At 47.8% G+C, this 20,203-nt stretch overlaps 1 protein-coding gene and 1 long non-coding RNA gene across 7 annotated transcripts in view; one reads left to right on the top strand and one right to left on the bottom strand.

The window, feature by feature from the left end:
• Positions 1–17,142, bottom strand: part of LOC308498069 — a 28,838-nt gene extending 11,696 nt beyond the window's left edge. Inside the window, exon 1 of the long non-coding RNA XR_013993407.1 lies at positions 17,031–17,142. This is a non-coding gene — a long non-coding RNA (uncharacterized lncRNA). The remainder of the gene's footprint in view (positions 1–17,030) is intronic.
• The window catches only part of FRMD5 (FERM domain containing 5), a 279,150-nt gene that overhangs the window by 243,997 nt on the left and 14,950 nt on the right, over positions 1–20,203 (top strand). For all 6 annotated transcript variants that reach the window (XM_081049366.1, XM_081049363.1, XM_081049365.1 and 3 more), the window contains exons 5-8: positions 5,649–5,746; positions 7,876–7,999; positions 10,781–10,868; positions 19,366–19,454. In XM_081049366.1, the coding sequence (XP_080905492.1) occupies positions 5,649–5,746; positions 7,876–7,999; positions 10,781–10,868; positions 19,366–19,454 (399 nt within the window). The remainder of the gene's footprint in view (positions 1–5,648; positions 5,747–7,875; positions 8,000–10,780; positions 10,869–19,365; positions 19,455–20,203) is intronic.

Genomic DNA, 20,203 nt, shown 5'->3' with positions numbered 1-20,203 from the left:
TACAATGAGCGCTGGCTTTTCTCCTTTGTGTGAAAGGCACTTCTGTTCTGGTAATCCCCACTCCTTACCTGTCCCCTTTCCCTGCCAGCAAGAGTCCTAACACTTCAGCAGTTAATACTTAAGGACGCAAAGAGAAAGCCATTCCGGGTCGTCACCCAAGTCCTGGTCAGCAGCAGGAGGAACGTGGCCAGGCCTCTCGCCAAGTCAGCAGACTTCAAGGGCACTGACTAGTGTGTGAGCTCCTCCTCTCTGTGTGTAGTTGTGCTGACCATTGTCGACTGTTCTGCCCAGCTGTCCATCTCACCAGCCTGCCTTCTTTCCCTAGAATGCAATTTCCAAGCCTTCGCAAGAGTGTGAGCCGTAGGTGCCTAAGCCTCATTGGAGCCTTCCTGCCTCCCCTTCCCAAGGCATTCTGTGGAGGCCTCGGAATTAGCTGCATCTTTCTCCTCATTCACATCCCTGCTGCTCTTGAGAGAGCAGGTACCTGCCCTGGCCTCACTCAATACCCATGATTCATTCCTGGCTCACAGTCCTCCATACCACTTTCCTGCCAAACTAATTTAGCTGTCAGTGTGTTTTTTCTTAGCAATATTGGTCCTAAATTTCACCACCATCTCAGCCATTCCCATAAGGCCAGGCTGAGAGGAGGGGATGAAGTAAGGAGTGAAGAACTACGCTTCAGATTATCTCTTGGACTCTTCCCAAATGGTAAATTTAGTGGCCAAATCCCGATTAATCTCTTTTGTCAGTTTTCAAAGTAATAAATAGATTTCCTTGTCTGAGCTAGAGACAAGGCAGAGAAAATGGGGATTAGGCACCAGATTTAGCTCTTAACAGGGACTGCAGGTGTATGAAGTCTTTGGAAAGATCAAATGGGAAAAGGAAACTGAGTACAAATGGGTTCCACCGTCCAAGGAAGCACGCTGCCTGACACGTGTGTGAGCAGGTGCGCAAAACAATGTTAATAGAAGAAAGAAATACATGCATGAATGAATGCAGTTTTTAGGTTATTTATTCCTTCAATGAACATCACTTGAGCCCAGCTTAGGCTAAGATGGGTTGGCGAACTTTGTCAGTCAAAGGCCAGAGAGTAAGCATTTTAGGCTTTGTGTGCCATGTGATCTCTGCCACATCTACTCATTTCTGCCATTGCAGACAGAGCAAAAACAGCTATAGACAATACAGAAAGGAATAACCATGGCTGTGTAAGACTTTGTTTCATTGGAAACTATGCTGACAAGCTGTAGATTGCTGACCCTGGGCTAAGAAATCAAAAAGACCTGGGTTCAAATTCCGGTTTTTTTCTTTAACTGCCTGTGTGACAAGGCAAGCAACCATCTCTCTAATCATTCAGTTTCCTCATCTGTGAGACAGGGATAAAAAGCAGTAGTCACCTCACAGAGTTCTGAGAAATAAATGAGAGCGTGTGTGTTAAACTGCATTATGTGTATGTAGCACACAACACGCGCTCAGTAAATCGTTGCTGTTATTTCGTTTGTTATTACTGTCATCTGTTTCTTCCCCGGGAACGTGAGCTCCGTAAGAGCAGGGACTCTGTTCTGTCCCCTGCTGTGCTCCCAGCGCCCGTGGCAATGGCTGGCACTTGTAAGTGCGCAGACCTATTAGGTGGGTGCAAAAGTAATTGCGGTTTTTGTAATTTTTTTTTTTTAACCTTTTAAACCGCAGTTACTTTTGCACCAACCTCATAGATGTCTGGATAGCTGGGTGGGGGGAGGGTGAGTAGGTGAGCTGGGCACAGGGTGTATAAGCCCTCAAGAGGAATATTGAAAGTAAATAAAGCCTAGTCTGACTCCAAGGAGCTTGCAGCCTGGTATGGAGGGAGAGAACATACTAAACATGATTACAGGTAGGAAAAAGGATGGTAGAAAATAGAGGAAGCCGGGGCAAAGAATCTAATGAAGGGAAGATGGGGCCAAAGGATCTTCTAGAAGAAACTCTTCAGGTACTACCAGTGCTTTCCAGGGTTCAGAACCTTTAATTCTGGAAATATCTGTGGATTCATCCCCACCCTGTGATAAGCATAAGGCCAAAGGCAGTACCTCAGAGAGACGTACATGTTATAGAAAAACTCAGGTTTTCCCTGGCCGTCTCTTAGGCTCCCACTCATTCTGCCTTTGGGTAGTCCTGACTCACACCCCCATCAACATAGGACAACACAGGCATTAAAACAAAATGAAGGTGAGGTAAAGCCTCTCGAGGCCAGAAGAAGACAGGCAAAGTTTACCACCACCACCACCCGCCCCTCCCCCCCAAAAAAGTGGAGTAAAGGAGCCAGGTTGTTGGCTTAAATCTGGTCTAAAGCTATTTCTTGTTTGGTTCCAAGGAGGATGTCTTTCTGATGATGAAGAGCTCTCCTGCCTTCATTTAGGACTCCTCTCTCTCTAACCTGCGAAGTAACTGAATTACCACAGGGGTAGAAAGAGCATCCGGCCCTGAGTGAGGAGGCCTTCCTTGATTCTGATCACTGTGTCACCTCCGACAAGTCACCCTACCTCTCTGGACTTCTACTTCCTCAGCTACAAAATGGGAGAATTAGGCTATTCTGAGGCTCTGAGATTGCGTAACACCGCCAGCCTGTACATCAGGAGCTGACTGGGCTGGGTGAGCCCAGTAAGCTGATCCCTTGCCTGGCAACACAGTGGTCCTGGTGGCAATGCCTCCGGCAACACGATAGTCTTCCTTAGGCCCATGTGTGGCTGGGGGGAAACATGCCAGGGTCTCTTGGATAGAGATCTAAGGATGCTGTGAATCATATGGGATATACGTTCATGACCAACATCACTGAGTCATTGGTTTCCTCCTTAACTGAACAAAACATGAAGCTTGATGGAAGCCACTACAGCAGGAAAGGAAAGGGGGGGACCCCTAGTACAACTCTCTCCCTTGAAGCTGCCGGTTGTTTCATGAGCAAATCTCTTCTTGTTCTCTAAAGACTGTGGTTTGTTTCTTTAGGTTGTTAACGTGCCCTCCCTTCCCCTGCCCCCTCCAGTTGCTGCACCATAGCCTGGCAATGTTGCCACACCTTACCCTTGACCTCCCTGACGCTGTCCTTCCTCCAGAAGTCTGAAGAACCCCTTGGAAAGGCTTGTTTCCTTTCCAGCTCACCTGAGGCACCTGTCATGCACCTATCAATAAGGGTGCCTTATAATGACCATGGTTCTCAGTGTTAGGAGGAGCATGTCACCCTTGGGTGGGGAGAGAGCAGATCAGAAGCTCTAGAGGGGCTTTTTCAAACCCAGGAGCACCCATACACACAGATTCTGACATGCTCCCCCGGGCAATGTTCTCCTCACAACACTGAGAATCAGAGCCTGTTGTCCCTTTGAAATATCTCCTTTAGTCCGGTATATGCTGTCCCTGAATTTTTGGACACAGATAAGCAGAGAGGTGTGGGAGGAGTGATCAGTGAGGAAGGGGCAAAAGGTTTGCTTCCACATCCTGCCAAAGCCTGTGGAAGGTAGGAGTTGGAACAGCCAGAGGCAGAGAAGTCCTCTCCCTCTCTCCCACACACCGTGTGGCATTTCACTGTAGGAAGCAGAGTGAAAACAAGCTTGATTCAGTGGCTCCGTCTTTATATTCACTCAGTGTGGTTTCTTTTTCCTTCAGTTTTTCTTGGCAACACTGGGGCAGAGTGGGTTTGGTGGTGGTGGTTGAGTGAGAAGGGACGTTCTTATTAATTTCCAGAGTATAATACTCCCCTTTGGTTTGAGGAGGGAGTCCCTCCTGATGTGGTTAGAAGGATGCTTAAACTTTATATACGAATCACGTTGGGGATCTTGTTACAATGAAATCAGTAGGTCTGGGATGGGCCTAATATTTGCCATTTCTAACAAGCTCACACATGATGCTGACACCCGATATGTGGGCCACACTTTGAGTAGCAAGGCCTTAGGAGAGAAGGGTTTTCATTTCTGCTTGTTAATTACTTGAATCACCAAGTCACCTGCTGGTACCTCTCTCCACCCTAGAAGTGCACTGTCTATGGTCCTCTTTCTTTTGAGCATTTTCACGTGATCAGGTGATCCTAGAATCCTCTGTTTCATTCTTGAGCCTTAAAACAGAAGCAGGGGAAACTTCGTATTGTTCAGGGAAGGCCCGATTTCCTTTTGGCTCAGACAGATGGAATTTCAGGGAATTTTACTACATTTCCATTACTGCCCTACAGGGATGCTATGGTTATCTGTGTCTGTCTAAAGAAGTGCCACAAAACAGTTTCTGTGGGTCAGGAATCCAGAAGCGGCTGAGCTGGGTGGTTCTGGCTCAGGATTTCTCAAGGGGTTGCAGTCAAGAGGTTGGCCAGGGCTGTGGTCATCTGAAGGCTCGTCTGGAGGATTCACTTCCAAAATGGTGTACTCACATGGCTACTGGCAGGAAGTGTCAGTGCCTTGCTCGCTATTGGCAAAAGGCCTCAGTCCTCACCACGTGGACCTTTCTGTAGGACTTCTGGAGCATCCTCAAGCAGAATGAGATCCAAGAGGAAGGAGAGAGAACCAGGAGGGAGATGCAGTGACTTTGTGACCTAATCTCAGCTGTCAGACACTATCACTTCTGTTTTATTCTGTTTGTTAGAAGTGAGTCACTAAGTCCAACCCATACTTAAAGGAAGGGAATTAAGCTCTGGAAATGAGTATCAAAGAATTGGCAGACACATTTTAAACTACCACAGATGCCCCCTGGCCAAGGAGCCGCTGTGATAGGTGACTCACTAAAGGGTTTCCTGCCCCTGGCTTTTGCTCTTCTTAGGATACCTGTGAGGTTATGAACACCAGAGGCCCCACTCTTCGTAAAGATATTTCAAAACAGAAAGTTACTAATTCCATCGTACTGCGACAGGGTCCAGTGAAACTCCAAAGCAGTTACAGTGCAAGGAGGGCAAGCATAATACAGTGACTAAGTGCCAACCTCAGGAGTCCAACAGTCCTGAATTTGAAGTTGTGTGTCCATGTGAAAAGCACTTGAGCCTCAGTTTCTTTATCTTAAAAAAGGGGGACGTGAATAATAACAGTACCTCTCTTAAAGTGTTATGTGAGAATTAGATGAAATATTGCATGTAACGCGCATGGCCCCTGGACTGGCAGATAGTCAAGTTTCTGTGCTTCTTTCACCGGCGCCCCTTCTCATACCTTATTCAAATTCTGAGAGGTCCCATTGAACTCTGCCAGTAATTGAAGGCTGTTCCACAGATGGACAGATGCTCTTGACAAGCCAAGGCAGCGTTCTTCCTTCAGCTAGTTTCTTCACCCACCGTTCTGCTTCTTAAGAAGGAACGTCAGCCAGTATCCAAGGAGGCCCAGTGGACCCCTATCTCCCAACATAGGTTTCTTTTTTGGCGCTGAATTGACCCACACTGGCCCCTTCCAAAGCCCAGCACTGGGAGCAACGACGCTTTTGCCAGGAAGCGCCTTTTCAGGTTTGAGCTACAGAAAGAAACTGACAGGTTGTGTTGAATTGAACCTCAAATCAGTTCAGGGCAAAGTACTTGAAAGAGTCTTCAGGGAAATGGAAAATGTATTTGTTCTGTGGTATGTTTTCGAAACTTTTTTAATGTAGTAAAAGTGTCCTGACAGAGATTTTGTTTTTAAAGCAATCCAAGAAATCCTTTATAATTCACTCTGTTTTCTCTCCAGGTATTTAGTCTTCCTACAGATCAAAAGGGATCTCTACCATGGCCGCCTCCTCTGCAAAACTTCAGATGCCGCCTTGTTAGCGGCTTATATCCTTCAAGGTAATGACTTTTGACAGGATAGATTTGCTTGTCATGCCAAGTACTGATTACATTATTTCGGTAATCACAGATGACTACTTCTTGGATATACATAGATATATCTAACTTGAAACAGAGTCCAAATTAGAAGACTTTGCCTGGACTGCATAAAGCTGACCACTCAACCCTACATTGTACCTGAGCTTTCTCTGCCAGCCCCCTCCAGTCATTCGGACTGTGTTTGGGGGGGTTTCCCTGCACCCTTGGTTGATAAAGTTACTGCAACTGGAGAATAATCTGAGTCCATTTTTCCCTATCCCTTCATGCAAATCTCAAAGATGTGAACATTTCCAAAATCTCCAAAGCATTTTGGAATGCTGGTATCTATTTCAGAGCTCTTTCCATTCAGAGTGCTCAAAGTTGAAAATGTTTCCAAGTAACAGACACATTTCCCCACATGCTAATAAGATAGAGCTGCATCTTTACCCAGCTGGTGCCCAGACTGGCTTTTATTTTTTTTGTAGAAGCAGTGCGAAAGGTATGCACTCTTCATATATAATCCGTTCTCCTTTCATGACATGCAGGGGGCTCCTAAATGCCACTTGCTAGACTTCTCTTAGTCCTTAGGCCTGAAACTGTCACTGGATTGTTTGGGGCCATAGCACTAAAATCATGACATTTCCACCAGAGAATCCAAACTCTTAATTGGAAGTCTGTGAACTCCAGGAAGCTATTTGGTGAAGAGAACCTGGAAAATCCTTGCCAATAGGAAACTAAAGTTCTTCTGGCAAGAGAAGTATCACAGCTGCGTTAAGAATATAGAAGCCAGCCCATTACAACTTTGACTTCTGAGACTCCTGTTTTTAAAAATCACTTAGACAAGAAGGTGCTTGCCAACTCTAAGGTACCCAAAAATGTCCCTTTCAATTTTAAAGGAAAAACTGGTTCAATCTAAGTGAAATTTTAAACTCTAGTCTTCCCGTCAGTTTACCCTAACAACCATATTGAATTTTTCATTTTTTTTTCTTTAAGGAAGTAATTGAGGTCCAACATCGATGTTTTCCACTTAGAGCTTTCTAAATAAAATCATAATAAATGACTCAGTGGCTGAAGGTCACTCCGGACTTTAGGCCCAGGGAAGCTTTTAGTCTCTTGCTAAAGGATAGAAATTCCCAAGTGTTTTGGAAGCACAATATTCAGCTGTGAGAAGAGGGCACATTTTCCCCTTAATATTTAACTCCTCCCTCCAGACTTCTCTGTGCACTGGTTGTGGTTCTCACTAGAGAAAGAAAAAGGGCAACCACAAAGCAGCTAGAACTTCTTAACATACTTCCTCTTTACATACCTGATGTTCCCTGTGGAGCACTCCATGTGGAGAAAGCTGGTTCTCACCTAGGAACACACTGTGGAGAGCACCATGGGCCCAAAGTTCATTTACCTGCGATCTTAGCAGCTTTAGGGATGGACTCTGTCTGTGAATGGCTGAAGAGAGCCCCACCCCCTGCAGGGAGCTGAGAAGTCAGCTGTAAGCCCTGGTGCTGCTGACCTCAGTCGCACTGTCTGGTTACAGCCAGTCTTCCCCTCTGCAGTCTTCTCCAAGGCTTCTAGCACCTGATCAGCCCTCAATGAATATTTAATTTATTCACTTGCTTTGCTTTGATTTGATTTGGAGAGTTGAGTTCTGAGTTTGGGTCATGGCTCATTCGTCAATTTGCTGTGTCCCTGCTAAAATCCTCAAAGCGAGATTTCTGATCTGATTCAGGCCCAAGAGGTCCTGTCTTCCTGATCAAGCTCACAGTGTCCTGTGTTGCCACAAGGCGCATTGCTCCCAGGCCCTCTTCTCATGACTGAATAGACAGGACTGAGTGTAAGCTTCTGCTTCTTTATTGAAAATTTACTTGTGGTGCCCTCAGAACACGGGGTCATTCTGTTGTCTCTCTACTTAGACTTGGCATCGACCCACTGTGCACACCTGGGAAAACAAAGGTGGGCATGCTCCTGAGAGGACCGCCTCTGCCTGACACTCAGACAGGCTCAAGGTCCGCTGTGCTTTGGAAATCTGGAGTGTGCTTTGACTTTTATTCTGTGTGTTCATCTCTTGTTGCTTTGCCAATGTTCACAACTGTTTTCCTCTACTTCCCTTTTGCAAGCGGAGATTGGAGATTATGACCCCGGGAAACACCCTGAAGGTTACAGCTCCAAGTTCCAGTTTTTCCCTAAACATTCAGAGAAGCTGGAAAGGAAAATTGCTGAGATTCACAGGACAGAACTCAGGTGCGTGACACTCAGTTCAGGCCCAGGACACTGTCCCACAGCCTGAGCACACATGCCCCTTGCCGCTCCTGTAGACCCAGCCTTCCGGATTCTGGATGGACCATTTTCAATGATCCACTGACAGCACACCACCAAGCCGTGTGGGCTCACTCTCCAAGGAGATGGGTGTAGGTTGAGACTTCAAGACAAGAGAGACACTGTATCATAAAGAAAACAGTGAAAGAGTAGCCTCAAAGATATTTGCTTCACCAAGCTAAAGGAAGAGACAGAGGGAAAAAGCATGAACTGGGGAAAAGGAAAAGAAAAATACAAAGGACACAGCAGAAGTAAAAAAAGATAGGAAGGGTTGAGTGGGGCTGTGAGAAATGAGCAAGCCTCTGCCTTCAGGCTATGACAGTGTGGCTTCCGGGCCAGTGGGTGGGACTGCGCAGGGCTGGCCTGATTCATAAACGCTGTGGGTGCCCTGAGAGGACTTGGGTCGGGCTGCGTCTTTAGCACTGCCTCACTCAACCCCACACCCATGCACAGAGGGAAGGAGGGGAGAAGCAGCTGGAAGCAAGAGGCTTGTCCTCAGATTCTCTTAGTTCGCCCAGAATACGCCTAATTCCACCAAAGAGCGTTAATGCCTCCTTTCACCCACATGAAATAGGATTTTCTACAAAGATTGATTTAAAACGACAATAGTAGAGTGTTTCGGCTCTACTTTGTTTGGCACACTGGAGCACAGCTTCCCCAAACTGATAAACTTGGAAGAAAAAGTTATATACAATGCAGTTGTAAAATAAAACATGCCATCCTATCAATACATTATAATTTTTAAAAAATCTTTGTGTAACTACCAAAATATTTGTCTAACTATCTTTCTGGGGAAGAAAAATGCCCCAGGGGAGGGGGTGTAAAAGATATTTCTAATGATAATATTAAGCCTAAACTAGTACCTACCCTGACCCCAAATCCCCAAAAAACATACACAAAAATCTTCATCTTTACCTAAAGATTTTACCAACAAATATGTCCCCAAAGCCTCCTTAGCGTTTGTAAACAGACCTCCTGCCCACCGTGTGTGGCAGGACTCATTCCCAACCCATCCAGAGGAATGGACACCTATCAAAGGTGGAATCCTAGCCTCTTCCCACCCAGCTCCCTGTGCAAGTGCGGCCTTTCCCAGGCGACCGCACTCCTCCCATCTCTGTTAGGGAAGTAGCGGCCCCTTGTGGTAAAGGTCAGAATACACACGGACCTGTATGAGGGCTTGTGCTTCATTCAAGGGAGAGAGCAGGGATGTGCGGGGACTTCCATAGGGGACTGCCAGGAGGGTTTTAGACGTCAGATCAGCGGGGACAGTCCTCCAGAAACCTAGTAGAAGGCAGAGGATCCCCCAGAAAATGATGCCTGCTTTGAGGGCCCCGGAGGATTGAGCTGACCCCAGGGGTGGATGGAGCCCACTGGGCCCTTCCAGCCTCCAGCTGAAGGAGGAAGCTCCCAGGAGAGGCAGTGACGCTCACCTGCCTCCAGTGCCCCGCCGTGGGCCTGCTGCGCAAGCCTTTTCCAAACACCGTCCCTCTGTCTTGGCACACTGGTAGGTGTAGGAGTCTGCAGCCAGCATAATGCCTACTTATACAGATTCAGCCCCATGCTCATAATGTAAAACTGTTGCCTGTTTCCTTTCTCTGACTCTAACATGAGTTCCTGAAGGGCCCAGACTGTGTGCTAAATTTCTTGGTATATTTTACGGCAGGCGGCACAGAGGCTGGCACATAAGGTGCTGGTTGATTGATGCCTCTCCAGAAGGCCGGGACTCTGGCCTCTTCCTCCCTTGGGTGGCTTGTCTTCCTGCCCTGCCAGATTCCTTGAGGCAAATGATGAGCTAGGAGTCAGCAACTTTCAGTCCTGCCCACCAGCCATCAGAGTTGTTGACTTCACAGACTGCCCACCCCTCCTCACACTGAAACCAACCTCACAGTGTAGAAGTATGTCTGATTCACCAGGGCTCTGGGCCCTGAGGGAGCCCCATGGTGGTATTGCCACTGGTGTGTGTTGAGCTCCTCAACACACCTGCTAAAGAGGCAGCCAAGAAGGGATGATGCTAAAGGGCCTTTCTTCAGATGGCTTGGCACCAGGGCTGGTTTCTCCCTTTAGCTCCTCTTTTTTCTTCCTAGTTGTCACTCTGTGGACAGAGCTCTATGGAGGCTGGGGAGCCCAGCCCTGTCTCTTGCTGCATCTCGCCGTCCTCCATTCCCATGTTCCCTCTTGTAAACAGGGTTAGGCAGCACCAGCAAAATATAAAGGCCCCTGCTTCGTATTTCAGTCCAGATCAGATCACAGATGAAAAACCCATACAGATTTTATAGTGTTTTGTTTGCCCCCATAGTATTTAAAATCATGAAATACCACATAAAAATCAGTATCTCTGACTTCTCTTTAAAAATCACATCTAGCAATGCTGGGCCCTACATTCCCACATGAGTATAATTTTGGAGCTGAGGAGCAGCTGCCCTCATTCGATGGGGTAGCACTCCCCAATTTGCCACCGTCCCCACCACTCCCTACTGTTTTACACTCAGCCCATGTCATCCATTATGTAGCCTGCCTTCCCCGCAAGGCGTCTGAGTTTTTGACCATATACAGGAATCTCTGAAGTTGGTCCTAGAACAGAACAGCGAGCACACTGTATGGGAGGAATGGAGTGTGAGACTCAACCTGAGCACTTCGTAATAACTTACCTCAGAGAAAGCTTTGGAAATAGGAAACCCTGAAATCATCTCATTTTCCTTATTCCAGTGGTCAAACACCAGCAACATCAGAGCTGAACTTTTTAAGAAAAGCACAGACATTGGAGACGTACGGCGTGGACCCTCATCCGTGTAAGGTAAGAGCACAGTGGTGGAGGCTGCGCTGACCTTGCCTCCTCTAGGCATGTCCATACCCTCTGCCCCTTCAATCGCTGCACGAGTAGCCCTTTTGGTGACAGATGCCAGAGACAATGTTTCATTTTGCAAACTCTGGATTCCACGCTGCATAATTTTGTGCTGCCACATCAATGTGTGAAGCAAAGTCCATCTAAATAATAAATCTGAAACGGGGGCTCCATTTGGGCAGCAGTGGGAACCTTGGTAGAAATGAAGAGAAGAGGAATGTAGAAGACCCCCCCCACCACCACGGGGAATGATCAGAGGCAGCTCAGAGGACTGCCCACCCTTCCCTGACCCGTAATCTAGTTTCTTTCCAAGAGTGGGTTTTATTGACTACAGCAGCATAAGTCACTGCGCGGAACTGCAGTGGAGTCACATTTAATTCCATTATGTGCCTGTGAGGGTGAGACGGGAACCAGCCAGGGAGGCTCTGCCCGGAGGAAAACCTCTGTAATTACTCACATGTATCTGGCATTTTGGAGATGAGCTCAAGCTGCCACAGTCACTGCAGAGAGCAGTGGAAACCCGTGGGCTTTTCCTGTCTCTGTGGCCCTCCTCTTCATCTCCACATCTCAGGTGCTTTGACACTCCTAGTCTCTGCCTTCATTTCTCCCAATGTTTTCCTCTCTCTTTCTGCTACTGGAGAGACCCCAGTACCACCAGTGAGGGAGACAGTATCCAATGGGAGCAGGACACTGACCTTTTCTTCCTAATAGGTGAGGGAACACCGTGTGTTTCCAACAAAAATTAAAAGACTAGAATAGAAACCAAGGAACCCAGTGATGTGGGGCAGCATTGTTTCCCTTGGCCTCATGGTAAGGTGATGGTGATTTGTTCTTGCATAGAATTTAAGGTTGAAACTTCAAATATGAACTCTGAGAACATTCTGGCATTCAGAAACCCTAGGGGAGGTGTGCCCCATCCCCACAGTTCCCTATCCACCAGCACGGCCTACTGCCAGGTAACCCCTGTGTTTTTTGGGGGGCTGGCACTGTCAGAAAACACATTCATGCCAGTTTATAATAAAAAATTGACATGGACATTTACAAATGAATAGCAAAGCTTCCTAAATAATGCCCTCTGCATAACTGATGTAGTTTAACCTCCATAAATTGTTCAAATACTGTTGGGAGGGGGCCTGCAGAAGGCTGAAGAGAGCTTTGGAGTCAGCTGGCCTCAGTTCCAGTACTGGTCTCCTACATACTGGGGCTTTTGGAGACTTTTCTCACTTTCCCCATCTGTGTGAAAGTACACAGTAGGTACTCAGTAACTGCTCCCTGAACTGCTGAGTCTCTTAAGGACCTTAAAGGAAAGACATGGCTGCCTAAAGATAGATATGGTTATCAGAAGGCGCCAGGCACCTCTGCTTTTGACTATAAACCTGCGCTGTCCCCTGAAGGCACACAGTGCCCACCTCTTCTGAGATGGGTCCCTGGGCGGGCTGTCTCCTGACAGCACATGATGGGTGAACAGTGAACCTGGGCACGATGACTGAGTGGAAGTGGGTGGGGATTCTCCACTGTTGCCTGTGGGGGTCTGAGAGCTACCGAGCCTGGTGTCCAGCCCACATCCATGTTCACCCTAGGACTGTGGGGTTCCTGTTTTTGATGAGTTTGTCCATCATTGCACACAGAGGCTGCAGGAGGGAAGAGACATTTGTGGCACCCTTTCCATGGCAGGCCCACTGGAATCCTTTCACATTATTTTCTCATTTAATCCTCATGCCAGCCCTGGGAGGTGGATATTGTTCTTCCTGGTTTATAGATAAGAAGATAAAAGTTCCAGGAAGCTACAATTTACAAGGCCCTGAATGGTAAAGCAAGAATTTGAACTCAAGTCACTTCCCATTATGTATCCATAAGGAACAGAAGCCCTCGGGGTACTTTCTCTGGGGAGAAGGTGAGAGCGGTCATCGCAGTGGCCTGTACTTCCAGTCCCTTGTTCCTGGGCCCTATACTTCTTGCCCATGCAGAGCCATGTCAGAGCCCTGCTCTGGAAACCCACACACGGGCCCTCAGCTCATCTCATCAGGCTCAAGCTCAAGATTTCCGCAGCCTTCCTGAGCAAGAACAGTTTGGGAGCCTTTACTCTTGTCATTAAGTAGAGTCACTTTGGTGATATGCTACCAAGCACTCGCCTTAATGTTGCTACAAGGAGAGCTGAAATAAGCCTGAGCACTCGGTGTAATAAATACTGATGATTTCTATTAACAGAGAGGCAATTACTGGGCCCAGGGAATCTGGGGCATGCAGCCCTGGGGAGAACAGAAGAAGAGGCATCGTTTTGATAATTAAATGAGAGCAGAACAACGCTTTGGCTGAGCTCTGTTCTCCTGGACTGATTAAGAAGCTGCTGTTCTTCCTGTCCATGCTGATGGTTTCTTTCTGCCCAGCGTCCTTGCCTGGCCCTGAGACCAGGAAGAAGAGATCCTACCAACTCTGGGTCAGACAGACGGAGGGCTCCAAGAGCTTGCTGGTTTACAATAATACCCAAACTCTGAACTTGCACAAGCTGTCCTGAGCTCTCTGTCTCTCCCGTCAGCCCCCAACTCCTGGCAAGAGCCCCAGCAGACCCAGCCTACAGCTGCTGGACGAGGAGAGTGGAGCAAACCATAGACAGCTCAACTGTACCTGTTCCCAGCCTTGACTTCTCCAACCTCAGAAGCCACCATCCTGTTCCTTTCAGGGGGCCCTGGCACTGGTTGTTTGTCCTGGGTCTCCTGCAGACTCAGACTGGAGTTTATGGAGTGGTCAGACCTGTCACAGAAACCAGCCTTATTATGAGTCATAAGGGTGCCACTTACTGAGAGCCTACACGTGCCAGGCACTTACATGCATTAATTATCTCATTTAATCTTTCCAACAACACTGCCAAGAAGATACTCCTGTCCTCTTTTTAAGATAAGAACACTGAGCCTCTGAGGGACTGACTGGCATGTCCAGAGTCACTGGTACAGATGGTACTGGGACTTGAACCTGGACTTATCTGAGTCTCGATGCTGTGCTCTTTCAGTTGTCATTCATGATCTTCCTTCTGGAGAGGTGACATTTCTTTAGGAGCAAAGCAGGACTCAATTGCCAATTCTGACAGAGGACAATGACCTACGAGACTCCTAAAATCATCATATAAAAATTCCATATAAGGGGCCGGCCCAGTGGCTCAGGAGGTTAGAGCTCCATGCTCCTAACTCCAAAGGCTGCCAGTTCGATTCCCACATGGGCCAGTGGGCTCTCAACCACAAGGTTGCCAGTTCAATTCCTCGAGTCCCACGAGGGATGGTGGGCTCCACCCCCTGCAACTAAGATTGAACACGGCACCTTGAGCTGAGCTGCCGCTGAGCTCCCAGATGGCTCAGTTGGTTGGAGCGCATCCTCTCAACCACAAGGTTGCCGGTTAGACTCCTGCAAGGGATGGTGGGCTGCGCCCCTGCAACTAGCAACGGCAACTGGCCCTGGAGCTGAACTGCGCCCTCCACAACTAAGACTGAAAGGACAACAACTTGACTTGGAAAAAAGTCCTGGAAGTACACACTGTTCCCCAATAAAGTCCTGTACCCCTTCCCCAATAAAAAAAAAAAAAATCTTAAAAAAAAAAACTTCCATGTAAGTTCACCAAGTGATCTTAGGCCTATTCTTCGTAGACCAGGAGAAAACTGATTTCAGCAGGATCTAGGTTGGAGCAACCACACAAATAAAATTAGTGTCATTCCTCTGCCCTTAAAATAGGATAATTATTTTCATAATCCAGCCACCTAGGTTCCTCTCTAAATAACCCCCTCCCCAGCGCAACAAGTTGCCCCTGACCTCAGAGAAACAGAACAAGAAGAATCAGTGATGCCCTAGCCCTCAGGTGGGCCCCTCTTGGCTGCGCAGTGGGGAGAACATTAGGTTTACTGCTGAAATGCAAGCTTGATTAAAGCCATCTAGGTGGCAAGTCTCTGCCAAGATTTCCATTTCGGGGCTGTCATGGGGTGACGCCAAGCCTCTTACTGAGTGCCTCCGCCGCCTCCTCATTCTCATTTCCTGTGGCTGTGTTTAGGTAGATTGAAACTGGGTGATTTTCATGATAGACTTACTGTGAAGGTTCCCAGCTACAAGCTCTTTCAGGAATGGGCATAAGTGTTTGGGAAAGCGTGGGGAATCTTCTTCCCTAAGTTTTTTTAGGAGTAATAGAGGCTTCACCCACCCAGACTGAATTAGTTTAAGTCATGCTCTAGAGAGGGGACTGAATGACCCTGAAAAGCATAACAGCCAAGAATGCTGTGGTCCTCACTCTGTCACACCCAGGATGTCCTCTGGGGCGGCAGCAGACAAAAGCCTACTTCGTGTTATCCGGACATGGAACCTGTGGGGACTGGGCAAAGGTGGCCAGATGTCCCTACTTCCAAGAACCAGTCAGTGCTGTGATTTCCAAAAACCCTTTTCTGAGCAGACTGATCGTCTTAGGGTGAACCTTTCATGATACTGAATTGAGGGTGGTTTCCATGGACCTGTGAGAGACTCAGTGCAAATGCATCCCCGCTCCAAGAAAAGCACCATTGGCCATGCCCTTGGCGGTGAGTCATTTAGGCCATCAGATGGACGTACAATTTTTGAAGTATGTATTGTTGTCCTTAGTTTACAAATAAGGAAACTGAGGTTCAGAGAAGTAAGTCACAGAGCAAATAAGAAACAGAGCCGGGGTCCTAAATCAAGAAAGAAGCTCTTTGCACAGGGTGAAAAATTGAAAACAAACTTTTTACCTCAAACTATAAAAGTGAACTAAATTCTTTTGACTGCTAGCTAATGGAGCGTGCAGCTGGCGATATCTGCCTGTGGCTGTCAAGACCTGAATTTTTATTCCACCTCCCAGGTCCCTTAATGGCTCGGCCTTGTGGGTACGGATTTCATCAGGATAAGGGGACAGGTTACTATTGTCTGTGTCACTTCTCTCCTCGTCCTCGTTTTCTTCTCTTTTTGTCATATAATTTGTCCTTTCTCACACAAAATCCCAAGGGCAGGCTCACAATAAGAATGATGTGCTAGATTAAAGAAACTGGGAAAGTTCCAGAGAAGGTGTCAGCATGGCTGCCTGTTTGTGTTTTCATGCTGGTACAGATGTGAGGTTTCGCACTGTAATTCCAAGTCCCGCTCCTCACGTGCCAGACACACGGAGCCAGCATTCCGGCTGCCCTCTGCCCCATGGATGCCCACGCACCAGGGCCTTGCCGTGGTCTTCATCTGCAACTTGCATCGGAAGCAGTTTGGAGAATTGCTCTCTTCATAGGAGACACTGGATTGGGATACCTCAAGGAACTATTATTATTGGAATGACGGAGCATCTAATTGTGGTTTATTCCCAGTTTGCTCCCTATTCCAACTCAAACAGCCTGGTCAGTAGAGGCTGTTCCCCTCCAATTCCAGCACTTGCCTTCACTCGGAGGCCAGCTCTGAGGTGTCTGGATGGTGCAGATGGACAGTGCCCACAGGTAACCTGGCCAGCAGGACCCAGTTCGTGGGAGGACCTTCTCTTCCTTTTGCTCTGGCCAGAGTCACTGGGGTGATGCCCATAGATCTGTCACAGCCCCAGTCTCCTTCCCCATCTGCCCACTTCACTCTCACCCCAATTCCCAAATGTATCAACCAGATCCCTTTTCTATGGTCCTCGATCAATGAGTGACTTCTCCCTTTCTACCCCAACTTACCACACCCTCATTTCCTAACTAGCAACATTTAAATCCATCAACATCAGGAAAAATAGTAAAATGTTAGGGTGTTGGGGTTTTTTTTAAGTATTTTGAATTAAGTTCAACAAACTGAGATAATTAGTAGCAGCCATAATAACATTCACAACATAAGCACTAACATGTATTGGGTACCTACTAAGTGCAACTTAAGAGACAGATAATATTATCAACTCCAATTTTACAACTAAGAGTCTAAAACACAGAGAAATGAAGGGACGTGGCCCAGTTCACACGGGCAGTGAATGGAGCCAGAGCCTGGGCCTGAGGTAGCCTGACCGGAGCCCGCGGCACCGTGGGTATGGCCGGGTGCTCTTCTTGCCTGCAGGGCTCAGGGTGCAAAGAGCAGACAGAGGCCTTTCCCTGCCCTCCCTGCTGCTTCCTTTCTAGTCTTTACCTGTTATGTTAAGCCATCCTCGGTCCTCTGTAGGCCTGACCCTTTGTTTCCATCCTTCCACCAATTCTTCTTCCTTCTCTCAGAAAGACCAGAAAGACCTTTCCTTTCTCTCAGTACTGATGACACCTCCCCCACCTCTGCCCACTGTGCCTCCCCCTCCCATTTCCGCTCACATAGGTACCTCCCCCTCCTGCAGACACACTGGCTCCTCTGGCCACCTCATTGACTTACACGTTCACTTGACAAATACACCTCAGGGCCTCTTCTGCGAGTACAAATAAGGTAAGGTCTCTACCCTCAAGTCTGTCTTTGGAAACCTGCAGTTTTAGGACTTTCCTGGGTCCTGTCTGCACAGTGAGAAGAAGGCGTCCTGGTGCCCACGCTCCGTCTGAGGCTGCTGCCTCCTCGCCAGTACGGCCGGCCATCCCTCACCCACCTCTCCCGGTCATTCTCCACCCTAAGGGCCAGCCTGCCCTGACCCATATCTCTGCCAGCCTGCCAGGTTAGCACTGGTACCGGGCAGGGAGCGTGCTTGTGTACAGTGCTGGCACTCAGGCATTCACCTCCACCACCCAGCACTGATGACAGACAGGCGGGAGCAAATCCAGTCCCGTGGCTTCAGTATCTCCGTTCAGGTTATTTTTAAACAGCTTTTTACTGTGTTCATGGGTTGAATGACATTGTGCTTGCAGCCAAGTGTCGGGGTCACGACAGACCCTGAGCAAACGGCAATAATGAAAATACATTAATTGGAAATGTTCGCTAAACATGTCCTTAGCTTACTCCCTGGGCCCAGATGCTTATACCTGTAACCCTAACTGAATGACAGTTTGAGGACAGAACTGCATTTTTTTCCTGAGGCGAGGCTTCTGAAATCTTGCAGAGGCCCCTCTGTTCTTAGGCCCGAACAGGCTGAAGATCTGGTCAGTGGAGGTAACCGTGAAGGTGGGAGAGGCTAGAAGGGCCCGACAGCCTCATGCCAGGTGCCGCACCCTCACTTCATGGCACCATCTAAGCTGTGGTCCAGACAACAGTCCTGCATACACATTTGACCAGCATCCTGCCATAATTTTCTGGCCATCTAAACACACACTCTGGCGGAGCAGATTCTCACCCGAGGTCCCTATCACAAAAGAAGCTCCTCTGAGAGAACATAATCCATCAACCAGCTTTTTGTGTATCATCCCAAACTAGAAAAGACCTGGGCCTCATGGAGTTCACTTTCCCATGTGCGGGAGCTATGACCTACAGCTTCTGCTGCACCTTCTTCCCTCTCTGCTCAGCAGAACCTCAAGCCTGGTGTTTCCAGGCAGATGGTGACAGGTGACCAGGAGACCCCTTTGCTGGGTCCGGCACCATAGGGCTGGTGATGACTGTTCTTCTTGGCCAGTTGCTTCTTTTCTTCAGCTAAGCTGTCCTGGGGGAGACCACTGTGTAGGGCTTATCATGGTCATGGTAACTGCCATATTCATTCTAACAGTTTTTTTGAGATATGCATATAATTCACATGTCATAAAGTCCATCCTTTTAAAGTGTGCAATGCAGTGGTTTTTAGTATATTCACAGAATCACACAACTGTCCCCAATATCTGACTTTAAAACACTTTTATCACCTAAAAAAGAAACCCTGTACCTATTAGCTGTCACTCCCCATCTCCCCTTCCCCACAGCTCCTGGCAAACAGTAATCTTTTTGTCTCTGTGGATTTATCTATTCTGGACATTTCATATAAATGGAATCTTACACGTGATCTTTTGTGACTGGCTGCTTTTACTTGCTGTAGCTTATGTCAGGACTTCATTCCTTTTTACTGCTTAAATATTCCATTGTATGGGTGTATCACATGCTGTTGATTTATTTATCAGTTGATGGACATTTAGATTGTTTCTACTTTTTTGGGTGTTATGAATAATCCTGCTATAAACTTTCATGCACAAGTTTCTGTGTGAACATGTTTTCAGTTCTCTTGGGTACATACCTCAGAGTAGAATTGCTGGGTCATATGGTAACTCCATGTTGAACAATTTGAAGAACTTCCAAACTGCTTCCAAAGTGACTGCACCACTTTACAATCCCATCAGCAATGTATGGGGGTTCACCATGCTCTTTGGATGTTCCCAAGAGCCTTCTAAGATTGGTGTCATCATAATCTCCAACTAACAGTTAAGGGCACCGAGGCTCAGTGCCCTTACTCAATGCCTGTTACTTCCGAATGCCATGCTCTTGCTCTGGGACCTACCTTCAAGTATTAACTCTGTATCACAGATGGACAGCTGTGTTTCTCACCCTTTCACCTCTATGCCTGCATCCCTGATGAGAAATTTTTGCGTTGCAGGATGTATCAGGAAATGCTGCATTTCTGGCCTTCACTCCTTTTGGGTTTGTTGTTCTGCAAGGAAACAAGAGAGTCCACTTCATAAAATGGTGAGTTATCTTCGTTTCCGAAACAGGCTTTTTCCACCTCACCAACTGGGGAGGACTGTGGTTCCCATGTCCTCGGTCTGTGGTTGGGCATCCAGAATGCTAACTGATGCAGGTAGTGGTCTCTTCCTAGGGACATTATTTTTCCGGAGGGGTGTTCCTGAGAGCCAGCAGCTTCTCCAGAGAAAGAAAGGCTGTGGAGGGTTGATTTCTTGGTAGGTTGAGAGGCCTGGGGCTGGAGCCAATGTTAGGGCAGGAAACTCGCCATGAGAACTGAGACTGGACTGTCCCCCACTGAGGGCCGCAGCATCTGCAGGGATGCTTGCTCCCTGACCCAGTCTCCTAACAAAGGAGAGGCTCACAATGACGCCTGGGGCACATAAAAGTTACCCTGTTGCCGACACACACCCTCCTCGGGCCAACCCCTGCTGTGGGCACTGCCTGGGCACAGATGCCACTATCTCTCCTGTCCCTCTTTAGGGCATAGGTGTCCTCAGCCTCCCAGTCCCATCCCCTCTCCCCCCTCCCACTCCCATTTCTAGCAGGCGAGAGGCGCTGCCTCAGCTAGCACTGCTCTGCCTATGTGTTTGGGGTCTGTTCTGCTGCATGGCATGGGAGCTGATGCCGCACAGACTTTGGTTTGTTGCTGGACATTTGGCTCTCCTGGAGACCCTTTTTCTGGCCCATGCAAACATGTTTCAGCCTCATCAGAACATGTTGCATATTCTTCTGAGCTCCTGTGATTTCTGTAC

This window comes from Rhinolophus hipposideros (genome assembly GCF_964194185.1).
Source record: "Rhinolophus hipposideros genome assembly, chromosome: 5".
Lineage (NCBI taxonomy): Eukaryota > Metazoa > Chordata > Mammalia > Chiroptera > Rhinolophidae > Rhinolophus > Rhinolophus hipposideros.
This window is presented reverse-complemented; position numbering and strand designations above follow the sequence as displayed.